General features: G+C 36.4%; 3 protein-coding genes and 1 non-coding gene across 7 annotated transcripts in view; 1 reads left to right on the top strand and 3 right to left on the bottom strand.

Annotated features, from left to right (window-relative positions):
* Positions 1–1,244: 1,244 nt before the first annotated feature.
* Positions 1,245–4,449, top strand: s1pr5a (sphingosine-1-phosphate receptor 5a). Its single transcript, XM_027141563.2, has 2 exons — positions 1,245–1,392; positions 2,258–4,449. The coding sequence occupies exon 2, from the start codon at positions 2,442–2,444 to the stop codon at positions 3,645–3,647; it is 1,206 nt and encodes a 401-aa protein (XP_026997364.2). The 5' UTR covers positions 1,245–1,392; positions 2,258–2,441; the 3' UTR covers positions 3,648–4,449.
* Positions 4,450–5,681: 1,232 nt separating this feature from the next.
* Positions 5,682–11,060, bottom strand: spc24 (SPC24 component of NDC80 kinetochore complex). 3 transcript variants are annotated; one of them, XM_027141566.2, is made up of 6 exons: positions 10,761–11,059; positions 10,072–10,271; positions 9,697–9,841; positions 9,244–9,348; positions 8,482–8,558; positions 5,682–6,795 (listed from the first exon to the last, which is right to left on the bottom strand). In XM_027141566.2, the coding sequence occupies exons 2-6, from the start codon at positions 10,244–10,246 to the stop codon at positions 6,689–6,691; spliced, it is 609 nt and encodes a 202-aa protein (XP_026997367.1). In that variant the 5' UTR covers positions 10,247–10,271; positions 10,761–11,059; the 3' UTR covers positions 5,682–6,688. The 3 variants fall into 3 exon arrangements, with proteins under 3 accessions (XP_026997367.1, XP_026997365.1, XP_026997368.1); XM_027141564.2 differs by having other exon boundaries at positions 10,790–11,057; XM_027141567.2 differs by lacking the exon at positions 5,682–6,795 and adding an exon at positions 6,802–8,356 and having other exon boundaries at positions 10,790–11,060.
* Positions 11,061–13,067: 2,007 nt separating this feature from the next.
* kri1 (KRI1 homolog) overlaps positions 13,068–16,391 on the bottom strand; it is an 8,165-nt gene continuing 4,841 nt past the window's right edge. For both annotated transcript variants that reach the window (XM_027141752.2, XM_027141753.2), the window contains exons 13-19: positions 15,697–15,772; positions 15,492–15,619; positions 15,233–15,404; positions 14,629–14,759; positions 14,317–14,381; positions 14,132–14,227; positions 13,068–13,773 (exon numbers count right to left, since the gene is read on the bottom strand). In XM_027141752.2, the coding sequence (XP_026997553.1) occupies positions 13,272–13,773; positions 14,132–14,227; positions 14,317–14,381; positions 14,629–14,759; positions 15,233–15,404; positions 15,492–15,619; positions 15,697–15,772 (1,170 nt within the window). In that variant the 3' untranslated portion in view covers positions 13,068–13,271. The remainder of the gene's footprint in view (positions 13,774–14,131; positions 14,228–14,316; positions 14,382–14,628; positions 14,760–15,232; positions 15,405–15,491; positions 15,620–15,696; positions 15,773–16,391) is intronic.
* Positions 14,456–14,554, bottom strand: LOC113639719. The gene has a single exon (XR_003439876.1). It is a non-coding gene; the product is annotated as a Z30 small nucleolar RNA (small nucleolar RNA).

Raw genomic sequence — 16,391 nt, 5'->3', positions numbered from 1 at the left:
GCAGGATGCATAAGTCATGGGAGAGTAACAAAATGCAATTTTAGCAGAAGCATTTGAAGTCAAAATTATTTATAAATAAATAAATAAATAGATAGATAAACAAACAAACAAACAAATAAATAAACTATTTCTAAAATGTATGCAAATGTCTGGAATGCAGTTTCCATGTTCTGCCTTGACATTAAAAAAAAAAGCTGACGTGTATTTCTATTGTTCTGTGGCTCTGGAAATGAAGGGTGGTGGCCAGTCTGACTGAGAGGACAGTGTGTTCCCCATGGAGCAAGCACACTGACCGGTGTGGCCCAGAATGACCTCATAGGTATTTCTTAAGGAAATCCATGTCCTTCCAGCTACAATGACAAAGATTCCTGTTTAAAAGAGCATCCACTTAGTAAACACCATAGCCTTACATAATTCCTATATTTGCCATTACTCGTAATAAACATTCAAATATTTCTTTCCTAAAAAAATTAAATGAAGAGCTTGCATTACACATATCACTACACTACAATCAATTAATTGTTTCTTTCTGTGTCACTTTCTGTCTGCAAGCCATAACTGGCATCAAAATAAGGGCTACAGAAACATACATAAAAATACAGTGTTTAATTTTGTTTTTCTCCCTAATTACCAATTCAGGTAATAACCAAATAAATAGCTCATGGAGTTGGTGTAAATTTAAAGCAGGGCAAAGCTGGACAAAGTCTGTAGTCCAGCTGGAATTCAATCAGAAAGACAGAGTGATAAATACAGGGCCATGATTCTCGTCTAAATTACAAATGATAATTAGCTGTGAATTTGATCTTTCAATCAGATTCAGGATGAAAGAATGCAGGGCTCTCAAGTTTTGAAGACAGGCAAGAGTGACATTTACACATAATAATCATATTAAATATATGATAAATAGTCAAAAAGTTTTTCTGAGGAGAACGTGAGAAAAAACCAAAATGCGTGACTGTCAGTCTCAATGTGTGATATCTTGACAGCCCTGAAGAATGTGTGAAAATATCCGAAGCAGAATTTACACAAGTAGCTTTCTTGTTCACTGTCTGCAGAAGCATTTTTACATAACAAAACACTTTTATCAACAGATTTAATCAGAAGGCTCTGTGTGTCATTTTGATCACACATTAGCTTTGTTGTGAACTCATTTCCACACAAACGAGACCTTTGCTTTGTCTTACGCAGAGGGGCGGCTTTCCATTTTCACCCCGTTAAGGATAGAGAGAGAGAGAGAGAGAGAGAGAGAGAGAGAGAGAGAGAGAGAGAGAGGAGGAGCAGTTTGATCGCAAGTCTAATCCTGTCTTATTCGCTACTCCTTTCACTTCTTTTCAGGCTTCTCAGTTGACTGTGATCACAAAGGCTCACATCTGACTACTGAAAACTATTGTGGTGCGTATATTTAATATGCTTTATATATCTGCTTTATACTTTTAATTACTTGTTCTATTAGACAATTTAGCGTTTTTGTGCGAAAAAAAAACATGCTTTAGGAAATACGAGCAAAGGTGAATCTTGTTTTCTTTATGCAACTCTGCAGAATCTCTTTATTTTAAATTTATACTTAATAAAAATCCATGTATTTATTTTTTGCTATAATTTGTGCCCTTGAACAGCGCGCGCGCGTGTGTGTGTGTGTGTGTGTGAGAGAGAGAGAGAGAGAGAGAGAGAGAGAGAGAGAGAGAGAGAGAGGTGTTACAGTTAGTTAAAGTCTAAATATATAGTCGTGCTGGAAATCAAACATACAGTCAGTGCTTCATATTTCCATCTTCTCATAAAGACTTTCTGATGAAGTCACCATACCGCCCCAACAACTTGTTTCAACCATGAGAACGGATTTGTAAACGTTTTTATTGTTTTGCCTGAAGGCTTTCAAAGCGTTAAGCTGAAAACACCCTCCACCTAATCAAACTGAATTTCTGGTTTGTCTTCGCTGCCTGTCCAACAACTTCAACTAAGCTCTCTTTATTTTTTGTCTCAACTTACAATCCTCTATTAATGTGAGAAATGTTGACCTAGTTCTCTCTTCCATAATTCACTATAATCAAGTGTTTTGTTGAAAAAGTGATGTTTTTTCCCCCTCTTCCTTTGTTTTTCTGGATTGTAAGTTATTCTACCAAAAGAACGTAAAAGAACCTAAATAATAAAATGCTGTATTCATTTTTTCCTATTAAGTTCATATAGTATTATTTATTTATTAATACAATATTAATGTATTATTTAATATTTAAAAAATCTCTGATTTGTAATCCTTTAGGTGCTTTCAAAAACAAAGAGCCATCTGGACATATGGATTCCTGGCAAAATTGACTGTAAGCAAGAGGTGAAGAATTAACTTGTGCTTCCAGCTCAGATCTGACTGAACTTCAACACTTTTAGATTTGTTTTAATTTTTCATGGTGGAATCATGAACTCCAAAAGGACAAATCTATGACAAGACCATGGAGGCATCGCACGTTGCTTTTGTTGCTGCAGCTCCAACTGTGATCACGACGACCCCCCCTGCAACATACCTGAGCAGAATGTTCAAGGATTACCAAAGCAATGCGGTCATCAAGGACCACTACAACTTCACAGGAAAGCTGAGCAGGTCCACAGATGGCATGAAAGCTGTAGATATTGTATTCCTTATTATCTGTCTGCTAATTGTGTTGGAGAATGCCGTGGTTCTTATAGCTATTTGGAAGAATAAAAAATTCCACCTGCCCATGTACTACCTTCTGGGCAACCTGACTTTCTCAGACTTGTTGGCAGGATTTACCTACATGGTGAATATCATAACATCAGGGGCCAACACTCTCAACATGACACCTGTCCAGTGGTTCATCAGAGAAGGAGGTGTTTTCATCACATTAACTGCTTCCATTATTAGCCTCCTGGCCATTGCTATTGAACGGCATGTTACTATGGCACGGATGAAGCCATACCAGGGAGCCAAGCGTGGGCGTATGTTTGCTTTGATTGTCATAAGTTGGGTGCTCTCGATCTTTATGGGTCTGCTACCCATTATGGGCTGGAACTGCATGGGTACATTGGAACAGTGCTCTACTGTCCTTCCCCTTTATTCCAAGAGCTTCATTCTCTTCTCCATTACAGTTTTCTCTGTTGTATTACTGGCTATTGTGGTCCTCTACCTCCGCATATTCCGTGTTGTAAAGTCCAACACACAGCGGCTGACCGGTGCTCCACAGCGTAAAGGTTTTGCAAAGAAGTCTCAGAAATACATGGCTCTTTTGAAGACAGTCACAATAGTGTTGGGTGTTTTTATCGCCTGCTGGCTTCCACTATTTTTACTTCTTTTGCTGGATTTTTTTTGTCCAGCAAAAAGCTGCCCTGTATTGTTAAAGGCAGAGTATTTCCTGGGACTTGCTATGATTAACTCATTACTTAATCCTATTATCTACACCTTAACCAGTAAGGACATGCGTAAGGCTATACTGAGATTGCTCTGCAGCTACTGCTTGATTACAAAAGATGGACAGGTGAGAAAGTTTGGAATAACGTTTCTGGAGTGCAGTACAAGTAAAAATGAGATGACATCACACAGGATGGAGGGCCTGGAGACAGTCTCCACAGGGAATTTTACACCATCTACTATCAAAGCTATTTTTCCCAAAATATCAAAGAGTGTAGCTATGGGACAATAAGTCAAGGCTGAGTTTTACTGTGGACTGGTCTTATGAAGGATATCTCGAAAGGATGAGTCAGTTTGTAACGGTGTACCTAAGAGAGTTTCAGAACTGATTTTTTTTTAAATCAAGGAAAGCATTAGAGACCATTTTTTTGTTTACTAATTTACTGTGAGATAATCAAGTTGAAATCGACTTGAAGAAATAAAGGGATAAAAACAATGTATTCTATTCACATCCAATATGATGGGAAGCAACATGCACTTAAGAACAAATAAAATGCAAGATTTACATGGTGATATTATAATAGCTTGGATTTTACGTTGTCTGCCAGTGTCTATGATATTATGCAAGATTTGTCTGTGTGTCTGGTTTTCTAAACTATGCAGTGTTCACATGAGACACACAGAATTAATCTTTAATAGCTGCATGGAAAGAAAGCAAGTCGGACGGAAGGTCTGCTTGTAGCTCATATCCCTTCAGTTATGGGAGTACTTGATAATGTAACTTGCATTAATTCCCAGAACATATGTGTTCAATCCTATATAATATTTAAATTTACTCCAGACCTTACACAATTTTGTAGCAGATGCAGAAGAAGAAAAAAAAATAACCTGTATAGGATGACACCATGTTTTGTAGCTGATTAGAACGTGATTAGTTCAGTGTTACTGTAGCCTTATGTGCATATGTGTATAAAATATATTTATATTATTTGAATAAAAAGTAGTAGTTGATAATTTTTTATGCTTTGAATTTCTGCTAAATTATGATTCTCAAATGTATATATATGTACCTTTATAATAAAGAGAAGCCTTTATTTTAAATCTCTTTTTCCACCTATGGTAAAAGTGGTATAGAATTCACTTGCATGCTACAGTGTTTGCTGCACTGACCCGATACCTCTGACGGCAAACCAGCTGTTACACTGTATCACGTGATCTATAGACTTACAGGAACGTGGCGAGGCTTGAGGCTTTTTTGCATTTCTTGATCACAAACTTACAGCAAAACACAAGGGGGTCTTGTGACAGCAAAAATGAGCTGATAACAGTGTAGCACATTGCATGTTACTTATTTATGATTCTGTTGATCTTTTGACTGGCCTTTAGTCGGTGTTATTATTAAAAAATATATATCAGAAAATTGCCTTTAATATTTCTTAAATATTGACATATAATGACAATAAAGGAAAGAAGAAGAAAATTTGCATTTGACTGATTTATCATCATTTTCCCCTTGAGTTTCCTAAACATTTGGCACCATGTTAAAATGAAATGCATTAATAAACTGTTATTAGTATTAATAAAATATTCATTGTAAAAGGTGTATTAATAAATATATTATGAATAGATTTCAGATAACAGTTTTATTATTTTTTTATTTCACTTTTTTTTTTAAATGAACTATAATTGAGCTTGTTTTATTGTGACAAACATGATTTTGCCATTGAGTCATAATGTCACTAAGCTTGCACTAGTGTCGATGTGGTCTAACCTCAACACAAGGCATGTGCCAACTCTGCCACTGCCTTAGCAGGAAGTTTCAAAATAAGGTCACAGACTCGTGCCAGGGTAAAATGTGCCTGAAGCATTCAACACTCAGTCACCCACCTCACCAGAAACTATGCATCTGCGCCCTGACTCATTTAATAAGTTAGGATGAGCAACAAACATGAAAGTGTCACGCAATAAAAATGACAGCCATGAGAAAATTTCTACGATAGACTTTCACATAATTAAAAACAGTAGCTATATTTACCTAGTAGCAGATTTACTGAAGAAAAGTGCAACATATTTAACGGAATAAAATTAGTGAACAATTGTTTCAATTTTAAGAGTCTGCACCACTGAGAAAATTCCACTAATTTACAGGATGTACAGGATGTACAGGAAGAAACCAGAATCACAATGAACTTCTTTCCAACTGGTTATTAATCCGAGCGTTAGATAGACTTGTGTCAGGGGAAGCCGAGCAAATATTCTGTTACTTTACACTCCTTCATTGTAACTCGACAAGATCATATTACATGATGTCAAAAAAAAGAACCACTGAGGAAAAAAACTACATTTAGTTTAATCAAATCATATACATGTTCAGCCTTACAATTTTTCTGTATTTTTTCTTTTCGAAACTATTCGAATCGGCATCTGCTCAATATATTCACATAGTCACCTTGTCGTAAGCTTTGTGTGTTAGTCAGGTACACCGATACAACATGACGTACATTTTGAGCTATTTATTTATATATAATCAATTCCTCTTGCCATTTCAGTGCTTACTATCTGATCACATGGCTGCTGCTGGATGAAGATTTAAAGCTGACAAACTGTTATTGTTCCAGCTTAAAATCTTAGCACTACATCTGTAACTGATAAGATCATATCATATTAACACTCATAACAAGACAAGCTGTGGTTATTAGGAACAAAAATAAGGCTGGTAAAAGAACAGGATCTAAATTGTCTCGTGGGTGTTAAACATTACAATTATGACACGTCATCCTGTAATAAGAAAAAATTTGTAATTGTTAAATTGCTGTTATATAAGAAGAATAAAATGCTGTGACATTCTGTAATTGGGAAATAAATTTTAGTGTCAGTGGAAAATCATCATATTAGATTGTCATTGATTCTTTTCTAATAACTTCATACCATTTTGTTTTACTGCTTTCTTAGTTAAAATATTTTACTTTAATAGACTGCAAAAATTCTAAAAGAATAACCAAAATGATGCACTGGAATGAGTTATGCTGTCAAAACAAACAAATAAATAAATCAAATATAATTGTATTTTCAAATGGTGTAAAATACATGGAAAATAGAACGTGATCGTGTCAGAGAGATTTATTTCTCCCAAATGCACACAGTGAAAGTGGTAGATAATCTTATAAAACATATAAAAGAGATATACACTTTACATCCTTAGTAAGCATGTAGTACACTAGATTACTGTTCATTCTGTATTAAATATTTATTAATAAAAAAAAGACATAAAAAGATACAAAAAAAAAGATAAGGAAAGATTAAGATGAACCCCAACAAGACGCCAACATAATTCTACCAGTCTGTGCTTATGAGGCTCCAGAGCTCATCAGTGACCTGACAGGGGGAACAGCTTGATGTGTCTATGTTAATAGGAGTTGCCAGATCTTGACCATAATGAACTGGGGGGAAAAATAATTGCAAAATTATTTCAATTATTATTATAAGCAAGTAACAGAACACGTCAGGATTTGCTTTTATTAGAAAGTAACCTATGACAGGCTGGTGTAATGTGATCAGATGCAAAGTTTTTTAACTTTTTTTTTAACAGAGTTACTGTCACTACCCTGAAGATGATTATTTTCTAATAGCAGAACAAAGTGAAAGTGGAAGATTTTTATTTCTTAACATATCTTAAGTGTAATATAATGTAGAAGTATAATGAGTATAATATTATACATTCATAGCTTCATTGAATGTAGAATGCCTGTAAAACGTGTTATAAAACAACCAGATTTAAACAACAATCCCCTCAACAGACTGCCCTTCTGCACTTTTGAGGTTGCTCAGACAGAAAAAACATGCAGCTTGTCATGTTACTGAGAAAGTAAAAAGTACAAAGTCCCCAAATCCCCTTCTAACCAATCAGATGCTAGATTCCAAAGAGCTTAGGTAAAAAATACATTACTGTCATGTTATGATGCAGATATTTATCAATAACTTCACACATTTCGACTGACTTAGAGGAACTGACGTTAAAGGAATATTTATTGTTGCAGTTTAACTTGAGATCTTCCTCGTCCACAGCACCCTCTTGTGAATAAGTTGTGAATGAAAACAGCTAATATGGCAATGTTAAGAATAAGCTGGAGTAATTACAGCTGATATAGTAAGTGTTTAACCATAAAAATGTATTTTCTCAATTCTCAGCCAATTCACCAAAATAATAAGAAATGATTATATTACAGCTGCAAGCATTTATGTAGCATAAGCCAAACTGAGCTAAGATCATTAGCAATGCATTACATTTTCCCCCTGAAGAATTTACTGCCTAAAATAAATTACATTTATGTCAAAATAAATGCAATAATTAAGTAAATAAAAGTTAGTCCATTTTTAAGAGAGTTTGGGAGGCAATTATGCATTCTGGTATCTCTGGTATCTGACGCCACATCCCACCTTGTTCAGTATACACACACAAACACACACATGATTTACATGATAGGAGACAGACTACTCACACACTACAGAGCCTCTTCTACAAGGGCTAAAATCACCATTACAGCCATTACAGACTTAATGCAATAATGTCTGAAATATTCACAATAATTTGAATTTGATTATCTTCATAATTGCGTGAGTGAATGAGAGTGTGTGTGCCCTGCTATGGGTTGGCACTCCATCCAGGATGTATCCTGCCTTAATGCCCAATGATGGTTGAGATAGGCACAGGCTCCCCGTGACCCGAGGTAGTTCAGATAAGCGGTAGAAAATGAATGAGTCTCCGTTATCTTCTTATTAGTAATCCAGAGGTTTTTTTAAACTGCTGCTTATGTTATATAGAGTAAATAGATCTCTATATGAAGATCAGGGGTTCAAGCCCCAACACTGCCAATCTGCCACTGTTAGGCTCTTGAACAAGTCCCTGATCCCACTCAGCTCCATAGGTACTGTATCAAGGCTGACCCTGCACTATGACCACCACTTCCTAACAAGCTGGATTTTGTGAAGAAACAAATTTCCCTGCGGGATGAAACGTGCATATGTGTCCAGAAAAAAAAAGCTTTTTCTAACCACCATACAGGTAAAAATACTATATATAGTAGTGAAGGAAAATGAAACAGCACAATGTGAACAGAGGTACTTACCTCCACGTAATATGTGAGGTTCTGTACCCAGCTCCAATTTAATTTTGGAAACCTTAATGTAGAGCTGTGCTAAATATCTGTAACACATAAGCAGTTAGTAATTACTTGGTTAGTGTAACTAAAGTTCATTTACACTGGCTGTATCATAGCAGCATTTACATTGGCACCTTTAATACACTTTATGTCATTTGGCAGACACTCTTATCCAGAGAGTGGATTTATCCAAGTGCTGTAAAATCTCTATCAATAAAGTATCAGTTTCATGTACTGACACTGGTTTACTAGGTCAGGGACTAAGTGTACTATTACTGAAATATTACTGAAATATTATTTAGTTATCTGAAATAGCTCTGACACATGATTTCCCCCAATAAACAAAGTTCCACAATAACGTCTTTGTTGTGTGAAGACTGCCAGTAATTCAGCTGTTCAGATATCTAGGGGAAGTTAGATGCCAGTACAGAGAGGGGCATCTTTTACGTTTGATGTGGGCAGCAACAGGAAATCAGTGGAAGGAGTGTAGCAATGGGGTAATGTAGCAGAACGTATGAAAGTTGAAAACAACTTGTGCACTTTCAATACTACAAAGTCCAACAAATTCACTGTTGCATGCTGTTCCTTTTTATCAAATATTGTCTTCTTTTTTTAATTTTAATTTAAAAAAAATTTTTCCTTTAAAAAAGATTCAACATACAGCTCAATTCTGTGCCATGTAAAACTCTAAATGTCTGTGTTAGTTGGTGGGAGGTTGAGTTTACTTACATAGCTGAGGGAATCACTTCAGTTGTGTCTTCATCTACTTCTTGCTGCAGAGCGTGAATTTCCTTCTCACTGTCTTTGAGTCTCTCGAGCTCTCTCTGCAGGAATCTGATACACAAAGTCAAAGAAACAAAACAAAAATGCATAGGCAGCGAAACTCCTTCAAGTTGTATATAAGGAAAAAAAACAATGTTACAAGAAAATAATGTCTACCAGTCTATCTTCCATACCACAGCAGTTTTCTGACATTTACGAGAGTGGCATGCCATATTTTGTATTCATTTCCAACTACATGCTAGACACTATTCTGCTTAAAGCAAGCTTAAGATGAAATGTAGATCCTTACTAGTCTGCATTGCTCTTTGTTCCTTTGTAAAAAATCACAAATTGCATCACAGCAATAAGTATACTTTGTGTATATGGTCTATGCAAAAAGCCCATGTCTTTGAAAGATACTGTATCTCTGAGTCCATAGTGTGGCTCTTGGCCAGGCTCTTCTGAACTTCCTGCTCCACTTTCTCCAGCTCCCGCATCATCTGGCTCTTCTGAACCTCCAGATCCAAAAGCTTCTGTCCAACAACCTCTTCAGCGTGCACCAAGCCTGTGTACGTAGAGCGAGGGGACAGGCAGCTATTCATATTCAACTTAACCTATTTTCCATAACTTTATGTTTTGAGCAGAAAAGAGAAGCTGAACGTAAGCTAGATATACACAAGGTGAAATCACTGGGTAATACATCATAAAATCAGAACAGAATTTTTACAGCTACATGATTAGCGTAACCACAACCAGATACATGTAGGTGGAACGGTTTACCTGATAATCACTTACTGTTTAAGAGCTCTGTGACTGTTTTCTTAGCCTCTATGTGGTGGTCAAAAAGTGCCTGTTGTTTCTTCCGTGCTGCCCTTAGGTCGTCTTCAGCTTTACTGCTCTCAATGAGCTCGATAAGAGCCTCTCCTGTGTTCTCCAGGTCAGAATAATGCAATGCATCGTTCTGTGACATCCTGCTTCGGTCTAATTACAATTTCCTGCAAGGTAAATTTAAAAAAATAAAGACACACAAATAAAGCTTTCATACAGAAACAGCTGTTAGATGAGTTGAGTGACTGTTGTATCTCAGCCCAGCTGCATTGTAGAACTGAATGGATTTCTGGAACTTTCTACAGTGGATTAATTAAACATTAACCATCTCAGAAAAATAGTGACCGAGAAGAGATCTTGTCTATAACACCAAGGGACAGGTACGAGTAGGGTTATTTAACTAGGGTATGGTAGTTAATATGTAGGGTAATTTAAGCTACACGACGTTTATTTCCTTTAATGTGCTGACTTAATTGTGATTAAGAGAATACATGGACTGTTTTTAGCATGTTATCATTCAGAAGCTAAGCTGGCTCTAGATCGTTATTTGATTTCTGTTCGCTAAATTTACACCGACGAGTCTCAACAACGATGCAATATTACTTTATACTAACAACACGATTATAGTTAGTCGTTTCTTAATAAGTCAAATTTACTTTTGTATCAGCAAAATCTTTACACCAACCTGATCTGCTGTTTTGTTTTCAAACTTAGCCGCGCTTTACACGGTCGTGCCTGAACGGTGTATCAGTCAAATATACCAAACAAACACATATTATCACGGCTGATTTTTGTATGTAAATGCATACAAATTACAATAATATTAAAATGAAAAGCGATATGTGGGGGAAAAACAAGATTTGTTTAAGGTAATGATTTTTGTTTTGCTTTTGTTATCAGTCAAATGACTTGGACGCCTAAAAACCGTTGGCGTCGCCGTTGGAGCAGCTGCAGGACCCGCAATGTGACGGCTAGAGAATTACAGTGGAAATGAGTTCATCAGTGCTGATATGCTACAAAAAGTGCACGAGATAAGCATCACGTGGATTAGATATAAACTTTCCAATACTTTTTGAAATAATAATTTACGAAAAATGAACAATAAAATAACTTGGTCTTAAATAATAGCATTCTCTCTTCCAGGTTGATGACAAATAATCCAAACAAATGGGGAAGAGGGATTTCTTTACCTTTGATAGGGTCTACATACAATGCAATAAAATAAATCACTCTGCCATCAATCTGTATTCGGGATATGTGAATATATAATGAATATTACTTCATTCAATTTTAGTCATGTTTTCCTGGTCTGAAGTGGATGTCAAGTCAAGAAGCTTTTTATTGTCATTTCAACCATATACAGCTGTTGCAATACACAGTGAAATGAGACAAGGTTTCTCCAGGAACGTGGTGCTATATAGAACAAATACAGAGCTATAAGGACATAGAACAAACACAGAGATATAAGGACTTAAGGAAGTTAGTAGCCTACTAGATACATAAAGAGTGCAAATGGTGCAAACAGTGCAGGACAAGACAAAATACGAGACATTACACAAAAAAACAATACACAAAAACAGCATCGATTAGCGTAAATAATGTATGTTCATTCAATGTTACGTGTGCAGAAATACTGGAATGAACACATTAGTATTATAGCAGAAGTTACATGAGGTATTGTAAAGGATTGTGCAAAACAGCAATCGACTGAAATGTCAGACAGCATGTGCAAAGAGCCAAAAACAGTGTGCAAAACAGCATTTGATGTAGGTCTGTGCAGTCCATACAGTTGTGTGTGTGTGTGTTGTGCTCAGTACAGTTCAGTTCGGTTATTAAGGAGTCTGATGGCTTGTGGAAAGAATGGATGTGGTGTCTAGGATGAGGGAATACAGCCTGAATACGTCTGTCCATCACAGTACACCATACAACCCTCACACACACTTTTACACCTTCAGTGTTTTAGGCAAGGCAAGGCAAGTTTATTTGTATAGCACATTTCATACACAGAGGTCATTCAAAGTGCTTTACATAGAAATTAGAAAACAGTTTATAAAAGAGAAAAAAAATATATATGAAAAATAAGAAACAAGTAAAGTGAAGTTCCCGAAGATCCAAAAACATGATTAATTGCTAATGATATAAGCTGTTTGTAAAATTTGCAAAAAAGAAGCCTTAACTATAGTAATGAATAAAACTTCTATTGTAATTGTGGACAGACCCAAACAAAAGTTTGTATGCAGTGTGGTTAAAATAACGTATAACGTCACTTTTCTTTGTGGGTTCTAGTGACCATTTCTTAGCTGCTCTTTACCCAAAAAGTTGGTGCACATAAGTTTCAAAATAATCATGTTTTTACACACACACACACACACACACACACACACACACACACACACACACACATGTACCTTCTATGTATCTCGGGTGTCCAATCATCTCTGGAAGGTACCAGTGTGGGTGCAGGTGTTCATTCCAACCAAGGAATGTCTTGGCTTTGAGTATAGTGAAGTTATTTAATAGACGTAATAAAGTGTGGCTCCTGCTTAGAATTAAAACTGCACCAAACAACCTTTTGTATTTGTGTGTATAGTAGCTTGGCAGTAAAGTAATTTGAATTCACAACCTTCCGATCAGAAAACCACCACTAAGCTACCACTTTGACACTTTGGTCAAAAAAAATATGATTCATATGAAACACATCCCAGATATTACAACTCTGAGAATGTCTAAAACAGTACCAGTGAGTAATCTTCACTTACACCAGTAGTATGAAAGCGTGTATGATAAATGCTTGTGTGAACATTGTGTAACCACCCACACTTTCATATGCTCTCATACACACATTCTCCCACACGCACATTCAATTTCACACACCTTTATTCTGTTTGTGTTTTGAATGTGATGTTTAAAGATAACAGTAAATTAAGGAATTATTTTATGATGATGCAATAACCAAGCCATTGTTTAAAATAGAAAAAAGATATATTTTAATATATTAAAACAAAGGGTTAATATGAGCCATCCTAATTTAACAGACTTGCTCCTTGTAAACTCCTGTTAAATATTAAACAGTGACACATCCTTGCCTTACTTAAGCAAGTGCTCCATCTGATGGCATCAAAGACAATCGATTGTTCCCTCACTACAGTTTAAGATTTAGGAATGCATCATTCTTTCCCTTTGTTTTTCAGCTTTTCCTTCTTTTCTTTCTGTTCTCGCTCTTTTGTTTTCTGCCTGTAAAATTCCCTGAAATGCAGCCTCTTTGGATTCAGGCCATAGGCTCTCAGTCTCTGTCTGCTGAACTCCCAACCACCCATTTTCACCTTCAAAGCCCCGGAAAGCACTCGTCCGCCTGGGCGGCGATTATTCTTCTTTGGCCATTTTGGCTTTTCAGTCCTTTGGGCTTCTCTGATCTTTTCAACTTTCCTCTTTTTCTTAGGCACCAGGAACTCTGCATCGTCCTCTTCCTCCACAGCCGTGTCTCTGAGAGTGTGAGATGTTGGATTATCTGATGAGCTGGAAGCTGATGCTTTCTGATCACTCTCTACTTCCTGTTCCTCCTCCTTCTCAGATATCTTTTCTCTCTCCAGCTCTGTCTTCTTTATGCGATCCCTCCTCTTCTTACCCACTTTCACCGTAGCGTTTGACTCCCCAAGTTGTTCATCATTCCTGCATTGCACCAGGCAGAATAAAGTATGATCATTCAAATAATAAAATAGTTTTAACAGCTTTCAGATACTTTCTAGTATCCATTATTATACTACCATGTGTCTTTTTCTTGACCTGCATTTATAGATTAAGCATTTTTTTTTATTAAATAAAAATAAAAAATATTCTTTTAAAAATATTCAGATATTCACAATATTCTTTAGTTGCTCCCTTTGAAAGGAAACGGGATTTTGCTATAAAAGTCTCAGCATGCACCTGTCAATCATGCAATTTTCACTAGCAACAACCACGATGAGCAGCAATGCATCTCAGCATGCACAAAACCATCATATAAATCTTCATCTGTTTGAATACTCACTCAGAATACATAGAAGCCAACACTCGTTTCTTCTTCTGGATGTTTTTAGCTTTGATTTGATAATTCTTCACATCACAGAGCTCTTGCCTCTCTGACCTGCGACGGAAGAAACGTTTAATAATGCGGTCCTTGCTTTCAAAGCATTTCCTCCACTCTCTTACTGTGCACTGCTGTGAACCCTTTACCTGTACATGCAGGTTTTCTTCAGTGAGCACCAGTGATTCAATTCTTTTTCATCTGCTCCCAGGATCTACAAAATAGGAAAACAATGATCAAAATCTCATAATGAGATCAGCTGCAACTGAATTTCTATTACACAGACATGTGCTCAGAGAGAAGATTAAGTCCTCAGGCCCTGGTCAGAGTTATTCCCGGAGGAACAGCAATACCAGGTCAGAACACAATCACAGCTCATCAGTGCAATGGGCTTTGTCTGTTCAAGCCTGTAGATGAATGTTTGTGTACTGTACAGATCTAGTTTAGAAAGGTTTCGTCACCTCATCAGTCGTCAGGCCAAAGTCGTTAGCGACGACCTGTCGGTAGCGGAATCTGCAGGGCAGGTCATCTATGATGTCCTCGTAGTCTAATTTGTAGTATTCGTTGAGGTACTGTTCAAATGTTTTCTCCTCTGGAATACAAGCATAAAAATGTGTTCAGATTTGTACTACAGCCTCAATTCTCCAAAATATATCATCTTTCTTCTATAGCTACAATGCTGAAATGACCTATGACAAGCTGGAGGGTTGATATCAAAGAGAGAGACAGAGACAGCAAGGGAAAGACATTTTAAAGTCTGCTATAAAGTGAGTGATGACAAATTTCTGTAAAATTTCTATTACCAATAAAATTGAAAAATCTACAAAGTTGAATATGAAAATAAATGAAAAGAATGTAAATATGAGCACGAGTGAATGAAGACTTTTTTTTTAAGAGTCTGTTAAAATGCTGGACGGATGGAGGTGAGAAAAGTAAGCGTTAGAACAGGACCATACAAAATCTACATGTTTTTCATGCATAACCTAGAAGACTTGTGGCACAAGAGGGGGAAATTCAGATTTATTTTGTTTTACATGAACACAATCAATGACAAACAAATCTTACGTGGATCGAACACTGGTTTGTTTTGCGTGATGATTTCAGCAAAGTGAGACTTCTTTCTCTTTTTGCCCATGAGTGGGAGATCATCTCCTGTCTTTTTCTTCCTCAACTCCTTCTGTTTCTTTTTTTTCTTCTTAGACACAGCCTGCTGACTGGGGTCATAATCTGCATCCATCTGTCACAGCAAGGGATATGAATTTTATCTCAGATAAAAACAATCACAAGTTAGTAACTACACAGAATAACAGAGTAGTGTTCTTACAATGAAGTCAGGATCTTCACAGCTAGGTGCATAGCTCTCCGGTTCACCTTCATACTCCTCCTCCTGCTCCTCATCCTCTTCATAGCCTTCCTCTTCTTCACCTGTCCACGTGTCCCAATTCCAATGTCCTGAGGGAAAAAAATGTTTAAACACACGAAAACACGAAACCATCTACCTAGAAAGTCATTTAGCAAAAAGAACTTACCTTCCACCTCATCATCATCCTCAAACTGAGGTTTCTCCTCATCATTGTCTTCGTAGTACTCATCACCAAAAAATTTCTATAAGAGTAAAAAAAATATATACATTTTTCTGTAGTATGCTAATCAATTCGATTAATGTTATTTGTTACACCAGATTTAACACTGGACATTTTCACAATGCAGCTTTACTGAAATATATATGATGCATTTTACATTGCAGTATTATTTTTAGTAATATGATGCTCAGGTATTGTTTTTATTTTCCGTATTTAAAAGTCATCCCATTTAAACATCCTGTTGGTGGCTTTTATTATGATTAAGTAAGTTTGAAGTTTAAGAGACTGATTAAGATTAAAGTGAAAGTTGCACAAAATTCAGTCTCTCTCTCTACCACCAATACGGATTAACATTTTCAGTGAAAATATTCTGCACAATAGCTTCAGCAGATTTCCTGCCCAATCAAATGCTCTCTAGAAACTGAGATCTTCCACCAAACATTATAAAAGCACAGAAACCACAACAGCAGAAATGTGTCTGTTCAAACGTGTGCACTTTATACTGTTTTCCAACTGCAAGTTGGTTGGAAAAAAGGAACTGACTTGAATTCATTCACTTTGAAGAAAAAAAAAGTTGAAGGAGATGAAGAAAAAACATTTGATGAGTTCAGTGAGCTCAATGTATCATTATTGCTTTGGTC

The sequence above is a fragment of the Tachysurus fulvidraco genome, chromosome 15, assembly GCF_022655615.1.
Source record: "Tachysurus fulvidraco isolate hzauxx_2018 chromosome 15, HZAU_PFXX_2.0, whole genome shotgun sequence".
Taxonomy (NCBI): domain Eukaryota; kingdom Metazoa; phylum Chordata; class Actinopteri; order Siluriformes; family Bagridae; genus Tachysurus; species Tachysurus fulvidraco.
The sequence above is the reverse complement of the archived record's forward strand: the minus strand, read 5'-3'. Positions and strand labels throughout refer to the sequence as shown.

Bases quoted from the DNA above. Each gene is read 5' to 3' on its own strand.
- spc24 (XM_027141566.2), bottom strand. From the start codon at position 10,246: ATGTCACAGAACGATGCATTGCATTATTCTGACCTGGAGAACACAGGA. The intron at 9,349-9,696 runs GTATCTTTCAAA...TTTGTGTATCAG, and splicing joins ACTATGGACTCAGAGATACA to ATTCCTGCAGAGAGAGCTCG. The intron at 6,796-8,481 runs GTAAGTACCTCT...TTTTCCCCCCAG, and splicing joins ACCTCACATATTACGTGGAG to TTCATTATGGTCAAGATCTG.
- s1pr5a (XM_027141563.2), top strand. From the start codon at position 2,442: ATGGAGGCATCGCACGTTGCTTTTGTTGCTGCAGCTCCAACTGTGATC.